General features: G+C 51.1%; 9 protein-coding genes across 9 annotated transcripts in view; 4 read left to right on the top strand and 5 right to left on the bottom strand.

Annotated features, from left to right (window-relative positions):
- Positions 1 to 563: 563 nt before the first annotated feature.
- Positions 564 to 3373, bottom strand: P152DRAFT_461574 (AMP-binding enzyme). The gene is made up of 5 exons (XM_033680158.1): positions 2735 to 3373; positions 2097 to 2483; positions 1999 to 2046; positions 1633 to 1950; positions 564 to 1585 (listed from the first exon to the last, which is right to left on the bottom strand). Exons 1-5 carry the CDS (start codon positions 2963 to 2965, stop codon positions 950 to 952), a joined length of 1620 nt encoding a protein of 539 aa, XP_033531017.1. The 5' UTR covers positions 2966 to 3373; the 3' UTR covers positions 564 to 949.
- Positions 3374 to 3550: 177 nt separating this feature from the next.
- P152DRAFT_441954 (uncharacterized protein) lies at positions 3551 to 5584 on the top strand. The gene is made up of 2 exons (XM_033677723.1): positions 3551 to 4442; positions 4486 to 5584. The coding sequence occupies exons 1-2, from the start codon at positions 3925 to 3927 to the stop codon at positions 5162 to 5164; spliced, it is 1197 nt and encodes a 398-aa protein (XP_033531016.1). The 5' UTR covers positions 3551 to 3924; the 3' UTR covers positions 5165 to 5584.
- Positions 5585 to 5869: 285 nt separating this feature from the next.
- Positions 5870 to 7583, top strand: P152DRAFT_461570 (uncharacterized protein). The gene is made up of 5 exons (XM_033680157.1): positions 5870 to 6072; positions 6120 to 6200; positions 6249 to 6635; positions 6689 to 6759; positions 6811 to 7583. Exons 1-5 carry the CDS (start codon positions 5946 to 5948, stop codon positions 7255 to 7257), a joined length of 1113 nt encoding a protein of 370 aa, XP_033531015.1. The 5' UTR covers positions 5870 to 5945; the 3' UTR covers positions 7258 to 7583.
- P152DRAFT_162198 (arginine N-methyltransferase 2) lies at positions 7301 to 8830 on the bottom strand. Its single transcript, XM_033674028.1, has 3 exons — positions 8805 to 8830; positions 7552 to 8752; positions 7301 to 7499 (listed from the first exon to the last, which is right to left on the bottom strand). Exons 2-3 carry the CDS (start codon positions 8665 to 8667, stop codon positions 7344 to 7346), a joined length of 1272 nt encoding a protein of 423 aa, XP_033531014.1. The 5' UTR covers positions 8668 to 8752; positions 8805 to 8830; the 3' UTR covers positions 7301 to 7343.
- On the top strand, positions 8722 to 10711 carry P152DRAFT_461568 (NAD-dependent deacetylase sirtuin-2). Its single transcript, XM_033680156.1, has 2 exons — positions 8722 to 9327; positions 9378 to 10711. Exons 1-2 carry the CDS (start codon positions 9202 to 9204, stop codon positions 10398 to 10400), a joined length of 1149 nt encoding a protein of 382 aa, XP_033531013.1. The 5' UTR covers positions 8722 to 9201; the 3' UTR covers positions 10401 to 10711.
- P152DRAFT_461567 (N-terminal acetyltransferase C complex catalytic subunit MAK3) lies at positions 10418 to 11568 on the bottom strand. The gene is made up of 3 exons (XM_033680155.1): positions 11065 to 11568; positions 10827 to 11012; positions 10418 to 10777 (listed from the first exon to the last, which is right to left on the bottom strand). Exons 1-3 carry the CDS (start codon positions 11257 to 11259, stop codon positions 10571 to 10573), a joined length of 588 nt encoding a protein of 195 aa, XP_033531012.1. The 5' UTR covers positions 11260 to 11568; the 3' UTR covers positions 10418 to 10570.
- A 129-nt stretch (positions 11569 to 11697) lies between these two features.
- Positions 11698 to 13722, top strand: P152DRAFT_403428 (LACT-domain-containing protein; the record flags this gene model as incomplete). Its single annotated transcript, XM_033676702.1, has 3 exons — positions 11698 to 12045; positions 12102 to 13524; positions 13577 to 13722. The coding sequence occupies 3 exons, from the start codon at positions 11698 to 11700 to the stop codon at positions 13720 to 13722; spliced, it is 1917 nt and encodes a 638-aa protein (XP_033531011.1).
- Positions 13723 to 13885: 163 nt separating this feature from the next.
- Positions 13886 to 15546, bottom strand: P152DRAFT_461565 (uncharacterized protein). The gene has a single exon (XM_033680154.1). It carries the CDS (start codon positions 15381 to 15383, stop codon positions 14148 to 14150), a length of 1236 nt encoding a protein of 411 aa, XP_033531010.1. The 5' UTR covers positions 15384 to 15546; the 3' UTR covers positions 13886 to 14147.
- Positions 15547 to 16270: 724 nt separating this feature from the next.
- Positions 16271 to 16528, bottom strand: part of P152DRAFT_441932 (HET-domain-containing protein) — a gene marked incomplete at its 3' end in the record, with an annotated part of 4316 nt that continues 4058 nt past the window's right edge. The window contains exon 3 of the mRNA XM_033677722.1: positions 16271 to 16513. Within this exon, the coding sequence (XP_033531009.1) occupies positions 16271 to 16513 (243 nt within the window). The remainder of the gene's footprint in view (positions 16514 to 16528) is intronic.

Here is a 16528-nt window from a genome sequence, read left to right as displayed (position 1 = left end):
GAAGCTCCTTAGGGGTAACTCGAACGATTGGCTCCGGAGGAGTGAGTTAATAGGACTGAGTAGCATCTATCATACCATACCGTATCTACTATGCATACCTTGAAGCCCGAAGCCAGATTTCCTGATATAGATGATATCGTAATAGAACTTGTACCATTTTGACTGAGTAGTAAGTTTGTAGCTTGGGAATTTCGCGAGGATGGAAGTACAGGCGATTTACGGCCACACCAACGAAATACCAAGTTAGGAAATCGGACAGGATAGAGAGCGCAATTGCCTCATACCTGCAAGAGGTCACCACTAGAATCCGAACATTCCACAGCTTCTGTCAAATTGGAGCTAAAGCCTATCCGGCTTTCACAACAGACACATGGTCGACTACGACCCAAGGTCAACTATTATACATACCAGGTAGACTTGTCAGACACAACTTCAGAGGGAAATACAGGTCCCTTGACTCAGACCTCGACTAGGCGAGATTGTGAATAGATGGATGGCAAAGACAATAACGTCAAGGGGCGATTAAATATTATCAAGAAACAAGATACACTGACTACCACTGATCCGAGAGGAACTTGTTCCCATTCCGCGACACCGACACCGACAAAGCGCCAAATGGGTTAGACACAAAGTACCAGTCCTCATCCGTCATGATTCATGGTCATTATTAAGGGAATCCTTATGCAGACGATGAGAACTAGAGCAAGGAATCTGTCATGGGCTGAAATCCCACCTCGGTTCTATACCGGCCTATTCGCATGTCAATCCAAGAAGGATGGAGATAGTATATAAATGTGGATAGCCCGCGGGCCTCACCACACAGGCAGTTGAAGGAGTATGAAATGGTGCTTTCGCCTCTATGTACCTGTATTCGTATAAAGGGAAACTCCCAAAATACCCCAAGCGCATGCCATCAATTCTGCCCCAAATGTCGATCGACTTCCTAGCTCTAGAGACGGGCCCTCATCTCCTTCTTCGCCCACTCTCTCAACTGGTTCTTCAATATCTTCCCGCTTGCGTTCTTTGGAATGGACTCAACGAACTGCACGCCCCCATCGAGATTCTTGAATCTCGCCAGGCGAGCACTCGAGAAATCCCGTACTTCCGATTCCGATGCAGAAGTTCCTGACCGAAGGACCACATAGGCTCTTGGAAGCTCCGATTCTTCGCTCCCCCTCTGAACTCCAATGACGGCAGCGTCGATGATGTTGGGATGTTCCAGGAGAACGGCTTCCAGCTCTGGGGGAGCCACTTGAAAGCCGCGAACCTTGATCAGCTCCTTTTTCCTGTCGACAATGTAGAACATCAAGTCCTCTGTGCAATAGCCAATGTCTCCAGTGTGGAAGTATCCATCTTCATCCCAGCTTTCTTGGTTCGCTTTTGGGTTATTAAAATATCCGCGAATGACGATCGGTCCTCGAACGCAAAGTTCTCCTCGAATACCCGGTCGACTGACATCGTTCCCATTGTCATCGACCAGCTTCGCGTCACAATTGGGAATGAAGCGACCAACGCTTCCTGTGTCATCGTATTCCGGATAGTAGAACATGGTGGCAATGCAGCTTGTTTCGCTCATGCCCCAAACCTTGCGATTCGTTAGAGGAGGAAAATGAGTATCAGCGTGCTACATACCTGGCTAAATGGTACATCATCGGCGAGGTACTGTTGGAAGCGTTGCTGAAGCGCTTTATCCAATGGAGCCGCTCCAGATGAAGCGCTCCGTATGGATCGGAACGTCGATTTTGTTGCAAGTCCAGACGAGAGGACCGTGATGACCATCATCGGCACGAAATTCAGTTCGGTGATTTCGTATCGCTCAACATTCTTCAACCATGGCTCCAGTTCGAATCGGCGCATGATGTATGTGGTGATTCCACTTCGAAGCGCACTGGTATGAACCCGAGGAGCTTGGCTGACGTGGAACAGGGGATTGCAAACCAATCTTCGCAACTGCAAAGCCGTCAATGATGCACTATAGTTCTAAGGGCGTCAACTTACTGGATAGGGGCGTGGTCGATGTTCCACCACCAGGGTGTGCTGGGCAATCTATGCACATATTAGTGACAATTGCAAAACTTCCTCTAGGGCCAGCTCACAAAGTTGTAGTGTGTGGTGTCCAATGCTTTCGGTAATCCGGTCGTCCCGCTGCTGAACAGTCTTGCAACCGGTGTGCTTTCACAGGTGTATTTATCGTTGAACCGTTCCCAATCCGTTTCTCCCTGAGACATGAGGGATGTCCACGATTCAAACCCAGCTGGAACAGATTGGCCGCGTGAGTTGAAGACGAAGACATTCTTCTTCGGTATCCCGCACGTCTCGGAGGCTGTGAGGACATTCTTCATGACTTCCGGCTCGCAAATGAAGAACTTGATCTGGGCGGTTCGAATGGCGTGCGAGATTTCGTAAGGGGTGTATGATGGATTCGTGCCAGCGAAGATGCCTCCTGCTGCTATGATACCCAGGAATGCAATCGGATAATATATCTGAGAACGAAATCATGTCAGCGTCCATATACGAGGACACAGCCATTTGAACTCGTATGAAAGACATCAAGCACCCGAAGCCATGGAAGCGTATCCAGTTTACCAAAGATACAACCATACACCTAATTCAAGGCCACATGCTTCCTGGAGTGATGAGGACTTCGAGGATTGTAACACGATGTATATAACGGAACGGGTACGCTTCCATCTGTTCGGGCTATTGGTTCTTGTTGGAAGCTGCCCCCACTTACATCATTGAATGAATGCACACAGACAACATCCCCCTTTTGAAGCCCGGCTTTTTTGAAACCAGCGGCCATCTTTCTGATCATAAGCTTCGCCTGTCGATTAGATATTGAGTTTTGCGGATTGGCAGCGTCAATATAAATCGGCATATCCACATCATACTGAGGATTGTCGAACATCCAGGACAAAAGGTCCTGGGTCGGAATCGGGATATGACTCTGAGCAAGAAACGGCATTTTGACAGTGTTCCAAAAGGGTTCTGTATTCTCAATGACCTTTGAACGGGATATTCACAACCGGTATGTAAATGAGCTTAGTAGAATGGAATTCAAGCCTCACGCGGCGAGAAGTAAGCTTTCACGGCAATAGGACAATTGCCGAAAACTTCCAGATAAACATGGAGATGCGGGGATCCTCGACTAGCGATCACGAACTAATTTGGGCCTCTTAGGATAGCAGGATAAAAGTGGGACAATAGCAGAAAGGATTCATAAGAGAAGGTAAGTACGGAATATTGTAGAAACTGATGAGATCAAGACCTTTTGATAGGGGTATACAGACAAGAAAGGGTAGGAAGAAAGATCCGATTCAACAGAAAAGGAGCCATCTTGCTCAACCATGTACAGGCACTTTCAAGAAAAGCTCTACTAGCACAATCGATTTTCAATGGTCTGAACTCTGAAGGTACTGCTACTAAGGCATGCCTATTGCGGACTGCCTCATGGTTATCAAGCTCCGATTCCGGGGGTGCTTTCAGGTAGCTTCGTAAACTGGCCAACTGGTTCCGAGCACGGCCCGGGCATGTTGTACCACTCTGACTTCGGCTGATATGCCTCGGCGTCGCAATCGATCGTAGAGAATACCGTAGATACCTTCACCGGAAAGGCTACTAATCCCAAGCCCGGTGCTGAGGTGTACTCTCATCGTTCGAGATGGAAGACCGTGGAGAAAAGAAAGGCTGTGTTCGAGGTGAAGCCATAGCGTCAAATGGCATGTCCACTTTCCCACGCCCTCAGTGACTCGCCAATTTCGAGTAACAGGCAGCAATAATGCGAGGACGGCATCGTTTCTGTCTCCTAGTATTTGATGACCTCAAAAGAGTCCAGGTTATGGATCTATTAAGAGGAATTCTTGATAGTTGATACATTTCCGTCATTTCTGAAGCTGTTCATAGCATGAGAGCTCACCGCTCAAGATGGCTTCAACTTCAAACACTGTGATAGCTGGCGACATCCCGCCGGCTTACACGATTGACCTATCGCTTGCTCCACAATTGCGATATGTGAAGCTCGCAACGGACTTCAAGGACCACATAATCGAACTTACTAAGCTGTTTGAAGAAGTCATCGCCTCGTTCGGGTTGGGCAAATCTTTCAAAACCATCCTTTTCCTTTCACGATTGTGTCTACGCCGCGTGTATAGCAACGAACAAACGCGAGAGCTGAAGGGCATCAGCACGGCAACGGGAGTCGACATCCATCTTCTGGTGACCCTCAATGTCCTTCTTGACGTGTTGATGGGATGTACGAGCGGAGGGATAGCCGTTGGGCGAGGCTTGGACCAGAGGATGCTGCATTTTCGGACCCTGGACTGGGGCATGGACGAACTCCGCAAAGTTGTCGTGCAGTTGGAGTTCGTTGAGCAAGCTGGAGGTCCGATCGTCGCGAGATCCATCACCTACGTTGGTTTTGTTGGCATCTTGACAGGAGTTCGGTATGTGTCTCCACGTTGAAGGTTTCACGGCTGACCATTACAGACAAGGGCTCAGCATATCTCTGAACTTCCGGCCAACCCATAACGTGTCGTCAACGTTCTCAAACTTCCAATACTACTCACACAATCTTCTCGTACTTCTTGGCTTCCGTCCGTCGATCTCATCCCTCCTACGGGATATGATCCTCCCTACCTCGACCAAACACCCGGTATCTCTCGATACGATACGCTCCACCTTTCCACAGATACCGACCTCAGCGGCATATATATGTCTGTGTGATGGACAAGAGTCGCTCGTTGTTGAAAAGGACCGAGTCACGGCATCTACCCGATCATCGAAATCCTTCGTGGCTGCCACAAACCATGACCTTGAAGATCCCCAAACCGCCCCTGATTTTGAACCTGCGCATCACGGTCCTGTCCTTCCCGAGGAATTTGTCCTGGACTCTAGAAAGCGATTATCATGTATAGGGAGGAAGTGGGATGTTTGGAACAAGACGTTCCTCGAATCACATCCCGGGGCATCGGAAGCGGATGTCTGTGTTACGCAGAAGGCCCTCGTTCAATGGATCTGCGAGTATCCTACCTGTAACGAGTATACGCACTATGCGGCCATCATGGACCCAACCGCGGGAACGGTGGCCTGGGTTCAGCGATGGCAGGAGCCGATCCCGGCCGAGCAAGATCCATGTCTATCCATTGCAACAGGAAGCGAGTCTTGAATCTTTCTGGCTTCCTTGGCTTCCTTTCGATCGGACGGCCGCTATACAAAATATCCCATCATGAATGCGTCTTGATATCAGAAGATGGGTTGGGGAAGACTGAGGTAGGTATTGGATGCCTCCTGGGTGGAGAAGCTCCCTTCTACTAACCTGTCATTATACACTTCTCTACTCGATAACTGATAAGCACGAGAATTCCGTTTCGCAGTTCCTCTACTCTTTCTGGGTTCCTGGAGTATGTCACAAGTCCACGGAGGGGTGCAATGTTTCGTCATATTTCCGGCTCGCAGGATTGGCAATGTCGTGGAAAGGGCGGTTGGAGTAGACAGAATAGTACATTAAATGACATCCATTCAACTTGGTGGTTTGATCGAGATCTGATACTGGTGGATGCCATATGTAGAGCCAATTGCAAAAAGGCGGCCTCGCCAAATGACGGCTCAAAAGTATATCTCTACGCACTTGACAAGTGTATAGTTAATCAGAAGTAGTACTTTGTTCTTGTATAATAACTGAAGTCATAGGCTGGGGGAATATCCTTCCGGAGAATAGATCATCAGTGGATCATCAATTTTACTCGCCATACACAGGTCATCCAGGCCTCGTGGAAGCAGGATTGACGTCATCACAAATCCATACTAGCGCTCCCGCTATACTGGGAGGCGGGAGGGTTTGACAGTTCCATCTCCAACTTTTTATTCTTCACTCCCTATTGTTCGTGCTGGCACCGCAAATCAAGAAAAGGCAAAGGCATTAGGGACAACCCATCACATTTACAGAAATGTCGCTACGACCGACTCAGAGCGGTTCCGGGTTTCTATCGTTCAATAGCATGCCTCCGAGGCTTCATATTACGGCCGATACAGAGGAATTCGACATTGACACCATTCAGCAATGGAGGGACGAAGGTATAGGACCTTATCTTCCCTACCCGACAATATCTAACACGAATCAGGCTTCGATGTCACATATCTTCCACGTCGCGGCGGTGGAAGACCATATGCCGATAAGCTCACGAGTCTGGCGGATGATCTTGGTTGGCTCCCATGCGACAAGACCGTCACCTTTTGCTAACCGTCGCTAGAGCTGGGAGAAGCATACGCGATCGTCGCATACGGACAAGCAGCAACCGATTGCCTCATCGTTCACCAAAAACCAATGCCGCACCTCTGCGCGCTGATCTGCTTCTACCCCAGTGACATCCCCAACCCGACCGCGTCATATCCAACCCAGATGCAGCTGCAAGTACATCTCGCTGCGGGTCAGGGGTTCGCGCCCAAATTCCCAGCGTTCGTATATGACGGCGTCAGCCCGGGCTTCGCGGAGAATGATGTTGATGAGTTCGATCCCGCCGCGTCCGGCTTGTCGTGGAGTCGAGCATTGTCGGCGGTTCGGAGAGGGTTCAAAATGGACGTGGACCTCGAGAAGGTCGTCGGGGTCGGGTTACCGGTGGGAGGGCTCTATGAATCGCGTACGTTCCTTGAATTCGGAAGGACTGGTCATCGCTTGCTAACGCGACTGAAGTGGAATACCCTCAGATCAATCCGGCTTCGCGAATGAAACACACGGTACCGGAGCCATATGTGAACTATGTGGTAAGTGCCAAAGCCGCGGAAGCAGAACTCCGCTAACAGTTCCTTTCCTAGTCATCGCAAACGGGCGGTGTGGACCGGCCAACTATTATGCGGTTCTACCAGAACTTCTTCGCGCCCCTTCCACCATCCCTCTCGACTCGGTTGGTGTCGCGGATAGCGAGCGTCGATCGGGTCGTATCCGAATTCATCCTGACCTTCCGCCACACGCATGTCATCCCGTTTCTTCTTCCGGGTGTGCCACCGACGAACAAGCCTGTCCAGATCCCGATGGTATCGATTCTTGCCGTTCGGGGAAAGAAGCTGGAACATGAGCATGTCTACTGGGATCAAGCCAGCGTTTTAGAGCAAATCGGAGGACTCGATCCCAACGCCGTGCCCGAAGACTGGAAACGAAAGGGGTGCAAACGACTTCCAGTGATTGGAGTAGATCAGGCCAAGGGCGTTTACGACATTGAAGAGATTGCTGATGACATGAACAAACTGGTGAAAGGTTGGTAATTTTGTCCAGCAATTTTGCCTTGTATTCAGATTTGGGTATTGGATTCTTGGACAGCGCTTGGAGTACTTTGGTGAGGTTGGTGGGATCAATCGGCCAGGGTGCAGGTTGGGAGTTTGTATACGTTCAGAGTCCAATATGGACGTGTAATTCCCTCCCATTCACCGGCTTGTTGAAGATCGGGGATGGGGATGGATTGCCAGGTTACGTCAAATCCTTCCTCGAAGAGATCCATTTCGAGAATCTATATTATGTTAGCGAGTCTTAGTATTGATCCCACTCAATATCAAACGGACCTTGGTGTAGACATCATACGAAGATCTTCGATCGGCTCCAGCTCCCCAGAACATGCTGAACTTGCCCCCGCTCGCAAGAAGGTCCTGAACAAGCCCAATGAACTTCTTGAAATCGGAATAGGACTCGGCAAAGGTGTCGAAATAGATCGCATCGAACTTCTGTTCTCGTCCATCCTGTATATCGGACACCAATTGCGGTACAACATCCTGCCATCTCCCTTGGTGAACCGTAACTCCCGGCCGGGCGTTTTCATTCTCGCTTTCGGAACACCATCCCGCCGCCTTCATTCGCTCGACCACGTCGGGATGAGCCTCGATGATATGGTGACTTGCCGGCCGGTATTTTTGCACGATGCCGTCGAAGATCCCTAGGCCATGCCCGATATTCAATACCCTCATCCCCTCGCGAGGCAGCAGTTCTTTCGCATGTTCCTCCATGATCGGGGTTTCCCAAGTCATCATGATGGCGTTCGAGGACGAATCCAGAAGGTTGGTAGTCGTAGTCGCCGACGGGATTTGCGAACTTAAATATGCCTCATTGTTCGACGACGGGTTGACGCTGTCCTGTAGGCTTATCGAAGTCACTCCATCTGGAACCTCCCCATCTACTTCCGCCTCAACAACTTCGTCTTCCTCTTCGTCGTCTTCGTCGTCGTCGTCCGCTCCGAGGAGCATTTGATATTCGTCGAGTCGATTCAAGAGGAGTTCCGCCCGGACACCCGCATCGATGATAATTTCATATAAATCCTTCAACCCTAGCCTCCATGCCATGCAACCGGGAGTCTCATTGTTCGCGTCGAGGTCATTCCAAACGGCACCGTTCTGGAACAGCAGCCTCAACGTTTTTGCGGCGGGGCTGGATTCTCCGTGCTCGGGCGCTGCAGAGGAGTCGACGTCGGTATTCGAGTGACCATGTCCATTGGCAGTTCCATCCGGAGAATCGTCTTCACATGCAGCGATTGCAGCATGCAAAGGCGTCACCAACGTCTCCTCATCTTGAACGTTCGCGGACGCTGTTTTGAACAGAGTGCGCAGGGTCTCTAAGTCGTGGTTCGCGGAAGCAAGGAGGATCATTTGGGTTTGAATGTCAAGATCGGGCTCTTCCAATTCCTCCATGATGTCTGGCAGCTTCGTCAACGATAATATGACAATTTCAGTCCAATGTTGACGTTTGAAACCCGTTCTTTTCGATGCTTTTTCCCTGGACTTGTGATATTAGCTCTTTCTAAGCCAATCGTGGGCTGGTATTTTACCTGGTTAGGATAAAGGAACCCCACTGTTCCTTGTAGGGCTGGGATTTTACATCACCGATTTACATGACTCCGGTCTCCTCCACAAATCCGATAATGACGAACATCCTCCAGGCTCCAACTTTCAATCGTCGATATATTTAAATTTTACACACATTTACAGCGACACATTCCATTTTATAGCGCTTCGGCAGCACCCATCCCAACAGACCATCAACACCGAGTTCCGGATCACGTCCGACTGCACATGAAGCCGCTCCAATCGACTCACCAGTTTCAAGATTAAACCCCCCGGACATCCGCAACCATAGGGCGACGACACAAACTTCATAAGTCACAGTTAGGGCCTCCTCCATCCAAAAACTTTCAACGGGGCCGGGAAGGCAAACGAAAAGGTCGAATGGGCCAAAAGGAATCATCGGTAACGGTCGACGGGAGTACTCCGCCGGAGACTCTGGAAAGTCGAACCATTGAGGGAGTCGCGAAATACATCCGAGATGGAAAGGCCAAAAGAGTGGTGATCATGGTGAGTAGGTCTTCGGCGCAAAGATTCGACGGTGGTCTAATGATGGATAGAATGGCGCTGGGATATCCACGGCCGCTGGGATCCCGGATTTCCGCTCGCCAGAGACTGGGTTATATGCCAACCTCGCCCGACTGAATCTTCCTTATCCAGAGGCGGTATTCGATATCGGCTTCTTCAAGGAGAACCCATACCCTTTCTATGCGCTCTCGGCCGAGCTCTATCCTGGAAAATACAAGCCGACGATTGCGCACTGTTTTGTGCGGTTACTGGAAAAAAAAAACCTGCTGAGGATGTGCTTTACCCAAAACATCGATTGCTTGGAACGAGAGGCGGGAGTGAGTGACGATAAGATTATCGAGGCACACGGAAGCTATGCCTCGCAAAGTTGTATCCGTTGCCTTCGACCGCAACCTCCCGAGCCGCTTCGAGAAGCGATCAACAAAGGAGAACCCGCACATTGCCAGAACGAAGAGTGTTTGGGGTGGGTCAAACCCGACATAGTTTTCTTTGGTGAAGCGCTTCCTCCATCGTTTGTCATGAACCGACTCACTCCCGCCGAGGCCGATCTGATCATTGTAATGGGGACCAGTCTTACCGTGTTTCCGTTCGCCGGATTGCCTCAGGTGGCCCGAGAGGGTGTGCCTCGAGTTCTTCTCAACAATGAAGAAGCCGGCGATCTGGGAAGTCGCCCGGACGACGTCCTAGCTCTCGGCGACATCGACGAGAATGTTCGGAAGCTGGCCAGAGCAATCGGCTGGCTCGATGAACTGGAGGGATTGTGGGCATCCGTGGCACCGGAGAAAGCGGCAGAATACAGGATGAGATTCGAAGCCAAGGAACCGACGAAGACTACGGATGAGACACTGGAAGATGAAGTCGCTCAGTTGACCGCCGAGGTCGAGAAGACGTTAAAATTAACGCAGGAGCTGACGGAGCGAGCGACGGGGAAGTTGCCGGACGGACCTCCGCAATCCGAAGGTAAAGACACGGGCCAAAAGGAAGAGAAGGAGCAGGAAACGACCCAATCAGGCCTAGACCATGTCTTCCCTCATCTCAAAAAGTCATCTTTATGAGTGATGCGACGGGAGATGGGCACTCCTAAGGGCGTACGTGTTTTTGAATAATGGCATAATTGGAATGACCTGCCGTTAAATTGTATACATGGACTGAGGCGTTCCTATGATCGAATGAACCTAATGAAGCCGGCATGACGGGCATGGCAATAACTCCGTGCAATCGCTCCTCATTCATCGTAATATTGATCCATCATATGGGGATTCAGATCATCTCTGGGCTCCTTCAGGGAGACTCCCTCTTTCAAGTACAGTGCCAGTCGGAATGCCGTGTTCCCATTCAGATAATACCGATGCAGTCGTTTGGTTCGAAGGAATCCGAGTCGTTGATAAAGTCGTAGAGACGCGGTATTGGTGACTTCCGTTTCCAAAATCACCTGGTGAACTCCATCAGCGCTGGGATCGGACTGGAACGGTGTGGTTTACCTCATCTGCCCCCTTTTCTTTCATCGATAAAATAGAAGACTGGACCAGACTTGTAGCGATCCCTTTCCCTCGGAATTCCTCCTCTACGGCAAGCATGGCGATGTATCCTCGATATGTCCCGCTGCGATGGTATTCCAATTTGCAAACTACCACCCCTCGAAGGTCATGCGTCTTCGCATCTAAGGCCTTCAAACAACCAGTTAGCGTTTGGTCCGACGAAATCACCGGTTCAACATACCATGAAACACAAGTCGCCCCATTGAAAGAGAAAATATCGGAACACATAGATACTGTAGGGCTCGGACAAGTCCTTGGAGATCAGGCTCCGGATGGGATCCAGATAGACATCCTCTTTCGCGGAGGAATACTGGACGTAGATCAACCCATTCCGTTCGTCGGTGATCAACGGCGCAGACGGAAGTTCAGCGGTCATCACCGTGGCATGGAGAGGGATGAAACTAGCAGGATACACATCTTCAGCTTCCGGCTGGGGCTTTCGCGGCCAATATGTAGGACAGCCAGTGGGTCCGAGTTCGTGTCATATGCGGTTTTGTGCCCCTAGACTATAGTGCCGACAATGCGTAGGACATGGAGGGAGTGGGATGTCGATGTAACGGAGAAGAGCGAGGCAGGGAAGCTTTAACTGAACGCTGCAAGGGTGGAGGGGCATGTAGCATGTGAAAGCTCAGTCAGACCATGACCAGACTAGACGTCGTCATTGCAAGAAATGAGAAATCCCATCCTAGAATGCGGTCAGACCAAGGGGAGTTTCGAGTGTCGAATACTTAACGTACTAACTATACTATATTACCTCTAATGTAATCTCACCCAACCCCCCCAAACACTCGGCCCATGAACGCATTCCATCCTCATGTATGGTTCCCTCCGGCGCCGCGTTCTCGGCGGCAGCAACAACGACAAGGACTCTCCAGCTTCCTCCAATGATCCATCTCGTGATAGCTCGCCCGCGGTGGGTGAAGAAATGCTATTCCTCTCGGAGAAGAAACCCGAAAAATCCCATCATTTAACGCGGACGCCTGGAACGCGACGTCGAAATGCCTGGATATTTTTCTTGGGCGGATTGTTTGGGCTGGCGTTGGCGGCTTTTTTCGCTCGAAGCAACGATATGCTCGACATCAGGGCCCTAACCGATATAAACCTTGATAGTATCTTTGATGTCCTTCCGGCAGCTCTACTGAGAGATGCTCAAGATTTACAGGTACTTGACAAGCTTCACCGGTCGTATTTGCCTTTCTCTTCTGACCCTCTCCCTAGAGACGTGAACGAGATGCCATCGCATACGACTCGTTTGCAGTTGGCCTACATGCTCGATCACAGGGCGTCAAAGCCACACATCCCGTCATCATGATTCCTGGAGTCATTTCGACCGGCTTGGAATCATGGGGGACCTCTGATGTATCCCGCAATTACTTCCGACGCCGGTTATGGGGATCCTGGACCATGATGCGAGCGTTGGTGTTGGACAAAGCTTCATGGAAGAAGCACCTGATGCTCGACAAGGACACGGGTCTGGATCCGCCTGGAATCAAGTTGCGTGCCGCTCAAGGATTCGATGCCACCGACTTCTTCATCACGGGGTACTGGATCTGGAACAAAATCCTGGAAAACCTGGCGACGATCGGTTATGATCCGGGGAATGCGTTTACCGCCGCATACGATTGGAGGCTTTCCTACGAAAACTACGAGAAACGGGACCAATATTTCACTCGCCTCAAGCATCATATCGAACTCGCGTCCCGAATCTCGGGTAAGAAGGTCACCCTCTTAAGTCACTCCATGGGGTCCCAAGTCCTGTACTACTTCTTCCATTGGGTCGAATCGGAAGCACCGGGCCACGGCGGAGGCGGCCCAAACTGGGTAGAAACGCATGTGGACAGCTGGATCAACATCTCCGGATGCATGCTAGGCGCTCTCAAAGGCCTGACCGCGGTCCTGAGCGGCGAGATGCGGGATACCGCCCAGCTCAACGCGTTCGCGGTGTACGGCCTCGAGAAGTTCCTCAGCCGACATGAACGCGCTGACCTGTTCCGCGCCATGCCGGGGATTTCCAGCATGTTGCCGATGGGAGGCGCGGCGGTGTGGGGGAACGAGACGTGGGCGCCGGACGATCCGCCGGGCGCAAACCATACCTTTGGCCGCTTCATCACGTTCCGCGAACGGAATGGCACGGCGGTCGGGCAGAATCTGACCGCGGGGATGTCGTTGCCATACCTGTTCGAGAAGCTCAAGTCCGAACCGTGGTACGAGAAAATGGTGTCGGAAGCGTATTCATACGGTATCGCGCACAGCCGTGAGGAAGTCGAAGACAACCAACGGGATCCTTCGAAATGGGTCAATCCCTTGGAAACGCGCTTGCCGCTGGCTCCGAACCTGAAGATCTACTGTTTCTACGGTCATGGAAAGCCTACCGAAAGAGCATACTATTATCGAGACGATTTGGACCCCATGAGTATAACTAATGTTAGTATGGATACGGGTTATACCGACCCCAACGGGGGTCCCGACCATGGCGTAATGATGGGAGAAGGCGATGGCACGGTGCCGCTTCTCTCGATGGGATACATGTGCGTGCGGGGATGGAAGTACCGACGGTACAATCCTGCGGGAGTGAAGATTAAGACGTATGAGATGCCTCATGAACCGGAGCGATTCAGTCCACGAGGTGGGCCCAATACAGGTAAGCTGACATTTCTCCTATATTCTGGGTAGCCCCTAATTGATGGTTGTAGGTGATCATGTGGATATCTTGGGACGAGCCTCCTTGAACGATCTCATTCTCCGCGTCGCGGGCGGGAAGGGCGATTTAATTGAGGATAACATCACCTCCGACATTCTCGAGTATGCGGAAAAGGTCAAAATCTATGACCACCTATGAGCCCCTTAACGGCCGCTTGCTTCACATGAATCTCAAGGCGTATTTGGTGGAGACCTGTACCAAGTGATAGGGGCAGGATTCTTGATGGACTCGGAGGTTAGGATAATGCAGGTAATGACAGGGCTTTTTGATACCCAATAGCATTCGGAATCTTATGGACTGCCACCACTCGATCGTCTCGTGTACGTTTTGCATTCCGAACGGCCAATATGTCTCGATTTACCCAGTCTATGTACCTATCTCGCTGGTGATGCGCATTAGTGCCTAGTCATGACTTATTACAGATTCGCTAACGCCAATTCATCTCACGAGGGGTATCAACGGAGGTATATCCCACAATCACACAGGGTGTGTTTTTCCCAGTCCGTTTCCATAGTCGAGTCCAGAAATCCGTGTACAAGAAAAGAAGGCCATGCCTTCAACATTCAGCCAAAAACCTTCTCAGCCTCCATGGCTCGGTTCATAGGGTCTTGACCGCGCTCAAAAGCTTTCCGCTTCGAATATTCCAATTCTCCGTCCAGCCGCCGCACCTCTTTCTCCAAGTCGCTCTTCTTCCCCCGCACCGTCTTCTCCCCTTCATCGATTCGTTTCAACTTCATCAGCAGCCCTTCCCGTTGCTTCAACAGCGACATCCATTCCTTCAACTTCTTGTCCCCCCCGAAGCAGATCCCAAAGCCGTCGCAGTAGCACGACGATTCCGAGGGACACACTTCACTATGGCCCGTGAATATATATTGCCAGATGTATTCGAACACGCGGCCGGAGATGTGATCCGTCAACACCGTTTCGATCAGCCATTTTCGCAAATGCATGTACTGCGATCGCGGCCGGGCGTGGATCCGTCGCCGCGACACGGCGAACTGCGCACAACACGGGGCGGATAGCGCTGGCGGCGGGAGTTCATCCGGGAAGAGTTCCCTCCACACTGTGACGTTGAACTCCGCTTCCTCGGGCTTGTTATACGCGTCGTAGTCGATTTCTGGGCGGTCCAGATGGAGCCAATTCGGACACCCCGGCTCCCATTGGCATCGGGCATTCATGTAGCCGAGTCGGACCACCCGCTCGTCGGACAGCCGCTTGATGGTCTCGGCGGAATCGAGGTTCAAGAGGATGTTGTTGTGCCACGCGGTCCGGTGGGAATGGAAGAACAGCACCGTATCGGGTAGCTTGTTATAGTTGTCGATGATGTACGTCAGGTACGCCATGGCCTCGCGTCCTTTATTCTGTGGCACATGGAATGGCGCGACCGGATTGTCCATCTCGTAGATCGCCGTCGGCACCTCGCGCAGCTCGGTGTAGATCCACGAAATGTTCTCGCCCTTGCTGTGCGGGATCACGACGATGCGCGTGTAGTTCGAGGGCCACGGGGTCGCGGATTCGGGGATCGGAATCTCGGTGCCCAATTCCATGCGGTGTCGCTCTTGTCCAGCCGCCTGAAGGAGATGCGACATGAAGCCGGACGGTTCGGCGGGTTTGGAGCGACCATGGCGGTGGGGGAACCGAGTGAAGAAGAGAAACGCGATGAAGGCGAGAAACCCAAGGACAATGGTTTGGATACGACGAGGTCGGCCGAGGAGATGTTGTACGCGCGTGACCAGAGGCTCATGGCCTGTCCGGAGTTCCTTCAGGAACGCTGGTGGGCGTGGAGCGGTCGGTCCCATCGCGGAGAGGGTGGAGGAGTTCTAGGATTGGTCGGTGATATCATCGAACTCCAGCTGTAAGTAGACCGTGTTATGATTTAGGGTTTCGAAACGGCATAATCCCCATTTTCCAACTCACCCAGTGTTGGGACAGGACGGTTGTGGAGGATGAATTCGACGGAGAGGGTTTCCAAATATTACATTGGTGCTTATCCGTAGTAGTGTCGTCCCCTCCTATCGTTAAGCCAGCGGCGGCATCAAAGCGCCCTAGCAGCTGGATCTGCATCTTACTAGTTAGTGCTTAGCATGCGCACTATACGGACTGCGGAGCATGGAATACAGACCAGACAAACGCTTCCTACACATTATTGATAATCGGTCTGATCAATCTACGGCACTGGTGACCTCTAAGCTGTGCTCCAACTGCTCGATGTAAGTAACCTCCCCTGCGTGATGGGACACCCGTCTTATTGTGACGGATCCGAAGCACTTTGACTTCAAACTAACTCAAACTCTCTACACACATAGTAATTATTATAATTCTATGTACATTGCACTCTTCAGATACTTTCTAATACACGGAACTATGCTTATCTTAAATATCACAAAAGCTTGGTTGCCAGTCAGCTGATTTCTGCGGAGTGCACGGAGTGCACCTTGGACGCCATGACAATATTTCTATACTACAACTCGACTATCATCGTGTTTTCTTTTTCAAAAGTCATGGAAAGGACCAATATAAGTCACATAATCTCGTTATGATGCTAGGAAATCCTTCGTCCAAATTATCTGTGGTGCTAGAAAGCATTTCCAAACCATTCCACCATGCAGGTTGGTGCTAGCTACACTAATTTTGGCCCAGACTAACGCTCTTTGGTGATGCAGAATTCCCTGTGTGAACGAGGGTCCTACGCTCTACTTTCTTCCATTTTGCGAGCGCTTCGTTGTTTTGTTTCCCAACCTGCCAACGCCTTCGAAGAAGAAGTGAACAACGGATGGCTAGTCCCTAGAACCAGTTCTCGAAGCCGTGCACACTCCGTCATTAGATCTATAGCGCCTGCATCTCGACCCTGCGCTCTCCACGTGAAGGCAAGATTGGCCATGCTGGTCAGCGTGTCTGGATGGTCCGCTCCCAGCTTCTTCTTGCTCGTCTCCATCACTTGCAC

This window comes from Eremomyces bilateralis (genome assembly GCF_010015585.1).
Source record: "Eremomyces bilateralis CBS 781.70 unplaced genomic scaffold P152scaffold_25, whole genome shotgun sequence".
Taxonomy (NCBI): domain Eukaryota; kingdom Fungi; phylum Ascomycota; class Dothideomycetes; order Eremomycetales; family Eremomycetaceae; genus Eremomyces; species Eremomyces bilateralis.
The sequence above is the reverse complement of the archived record's forward strand: the minus strand, read 5'-3'. Positions and strand labels throughout refer to the sequence as shown.

Coding starts and splice junctions, on each gene's coding strand:
- P152DRAFT_461574 (XM_033680158.1), bottom strand. CDS start 2,965: ATGCCGTTTCTTGCTCAGAGTCATATCCCGATTCCGACCCAGGACCTT. Junction 2,484..2,734: donor GTGTGCATTCATTCAATGAT/GTAAGTGGGGGC, acceptor TTTCGTTCTCAG/ATATATTATCCGATTGCATT. Junction 2,047..2,096: donor ACACCACACACTACAACTTT/GTGAGCTGGCCC, acceptor ATATGTGCATAG/ATTGCCCAGCACACCCTGGT.
- P152DRAFT_441954 (XM_033677723.1), top strand. CDS start 3,925: ATGGCTTCAACTTCAAACACTGTGATAGCTGGCGACATCCCGCCGGCT. Junction 4,443..4,485: donor GGCATCTTGACAGGAGTTCG/GTATGTGTCTCC, acceptor TGACCATTACAG/ACAAGGGCTCAGCATATCTC.
- P152DRAFT_461570 (XM_033680157.1), top strand. CDS start 5,946: ATGTCGCTACGACCGACTCAGAGCGGTTCCGGGTTTCTATCGTTCAAT. Junction 6,073..6,119: donor TCAGCAATGGAGGGACGAAG/GTATAGGACCTT, acceptor AACACGAATCAG/GCTTCGATGTCACATATCTT. Junction 6,636..6,688: donor GGGAGGGCTCTATGAATCGC/GTACGTTCCTTG, acceptor ACGCGACTGAAG/TGGAATACCCTCAGATCAAT.
- P152DRAFT_162198 (XM_033674028.1), bottom strand. CDS start 8,667: ATGGAGGAATTGGAAGAGCCCGATCTTGACATTCAAACCCAAATGATC. Junction 7,500..7,551: donor CGTATGATGTCTACACCAAG/GTCCGTTTGATA, acceptor AACATAATATAG/ATTCTCGAAATGGATCTCTT.
- P152DRAFT_461568 (XM_033680156.1), top strand. CDS start 9,202: ATGGGCCAAAAGGAATCATCGGTAACGGTCGACGGGAGTACTCCGCCG. Junction 9,328..9,377: donor CCAAAAGAGTGGTGATCATG/GTGAGTAGGTCT, acceptor AATGATGGATAG/AATGGCGCTGGGATATCCAC.
- P152DRAFT_461567 (XM_033680155.1), bottom strand. CDS start 11,259: ATGACCGCTGAACTTCCGTCTGCGCCGTTGATCACCGACGAACGGAAT. Junction 11,013..11,064: donor GGGGCGACTTGTGTTTCATG/GTATGTTGAACC, acceptor GGTTGTTTGAAG/GCCTTAGATGCGAAGACGCA. Junction 10,778..10,826: donor AAGAAAAGGGGGCAGATGAG/GTAAACCACACC, acceptor GGAGTTCACCAG/GTGATTTTGGAAACGGAAGT.
- P152DRAFT_461565 (XM_033680154.1), bottom strand. CDS start 15,383: ATGGGACCGACCGCTCCACGCCCACCAGCGTTCCTGAAGGAACTCCGG.